The following is a 1552-nucleotide window of genomic DNA, read 5'->3' as shown; positions in this document are numbered from 1 at the left end:
GGAGGAAACCGGAGTACCCAGAGGAAACCCACGCAAACATGGGGAGAACCTACAAACTCCATGCAGATAGTGTCCTGGCAGACATTCGAACCTGGGACTTAGTGCTGCAAAGGCCAGAGTGCTAACCACTGAGCCTCATGGCATCATGTGTAAGAATGCCCACTAGGATGCCAGGATTATGGGCATTGGGGCAATCCCAAGCAAGATATACAAGTTGGCAATCGGCCAAACATTTGCCTGTGTTTCACTCCATAACAATGTAATGTCCATTGCTGAATGTCCTTCTGATGAAGCCTGGCAGCGAAACGCGTAAAGGACAGAAATGTGTACATTTAATAGATGATCAATATAACTATGCTTTAATACAATGAGAGATTGTACAATGTACTCCCATTTTTATATATTTATTATGGATGAAAAGAAATTCTCACTAGCCAGGTGCAGACATGACTCACCAGTGATGCTATAGGTAGCTTCTTACCACGGCAGCCCCATAGGGAATGAATAGGGGCGGCAGTGAGCAGTACAATACCGCTCATTGCTGCCTGCTGTCAAATGTACAGATTTCGCTTCTTTAGGAAGCAGCACTGCAGTGGCGGGCCAGGTCCGCTGGCTCAATCTCGACCTAGCCTGCCCTTAAATTAAAAAAAAGAAGCAATGAAAGATGTCAAATGAATATATATATTGGTTTTGCAGTGGAGTTTGATGTTTGTAGGGGTCGTCATGTACATTTGTGTTGTCGTACTCCTATCTCAGGTTTCCTGAAGAAGCAAAGGAGAATTATGCGAAACGCGTTGAAATTGAAAGGGATCAGATATACTTATGTCATGTGCTGAATGAATAGTGCTCATTTTATCATCATTACATTAAATGATGTGATATTCAATATAAAAAATGTGCCCGAAAAGTCAATGGTTGGTTTTGAAATGTCAAATGTGTAATTAGGACGTGACAGTGAGAAATTGATTACTTAAGAACGAAGGGGTCAAATCCTTCCACACTTTATTCACAAATAGAGGAAAAAGTTTTGGCTATAGATGCATTGTAAGGTCATTCCAAAGCTTTGTAATACACCAGGAATTGTCCTGCACAGGAGTCACCGGGCTGCTGAGCATCGATGAGAAGGGAGAACGATTCATTGATTACTCTGTGTATGACCTGCAGTTTGTTGGCAATGTGTCTCGGTTTGTCCCCGTCCTGCAGTATGACAGTTACCGCAAAGAGATCAGGTGGGTTCATCTATCACATATACAAACTTTGACACGGGGTGTAGGTGGGGAATGGGGGGTCATGGCTGAACCTGACAGTTACAAATAGTTACCTTTTGCTGTGTTAGTCGTACAGATGCCTTCCAATATATTAGCTGGCCTGGACCCAATCGCCCTCATGACCGCCCAGAATGCGGCTTCTCCAATGAGCTGTGCAAGGTAGCGATAACAGGTAAGTGTGCTGGAGGTTTTATATACTAACATTGTGCTTTATGTAATGTATATTCCACATATACCCTAATAGATTGTAAGCTCTTCTACCTTCTGTATCCCCCTTATACCCT

At 43.0% G+C, this 1552-nt stretch overlaps 1 protein-coding gene across 1 annotated transcript in view; it reads left to right on the top strand.

Moving 5' to 3' along the window:
* The window catches only part of LOC140339871 (guanylate cyclase 2G-like), a 20484-nt gene that overhangs the window by 6361 nt on the left and 12571 nt on the right, over positions 1 to 1552 (top strand). The window contains exons 5-6 of the mRNA XM_072424781.1: positions 1078 to 1229; positions 1337 to 1427. Of these exons, the coding sequence (XP_072280882.1) occupies positions 1078 to 1229; positions 1337 to 1427 (243 nt within the window). The remainder of the gene's footprint in view (positions 1 to 1077; positions 1230 to 1336; positions 1428 to 1552) is intronic.

The sequence above is a fragment of the Pyxicephalus adspersus genome, chromosome 10 (assembly GCF_032062135.1).
Source record: "Pyxicephalus adspersus chromosome 10, UCB_Pads_2.0, whole genome shotgun sequence".
In the NCBI taxonomy this organism is placed as follows: domain Eukaryota; kingdom Metazoa; phylum Chordata; class Amphibia; order Anura; family Pyxicephalidae; genus Pyxicephalus; species Pyxicephalus adspersus.
The sequence above is the reverse complement of the archived record's forward strand: the minus strand, read 5'-3'. Positions and strand labels throughout refer to the sequence as shown.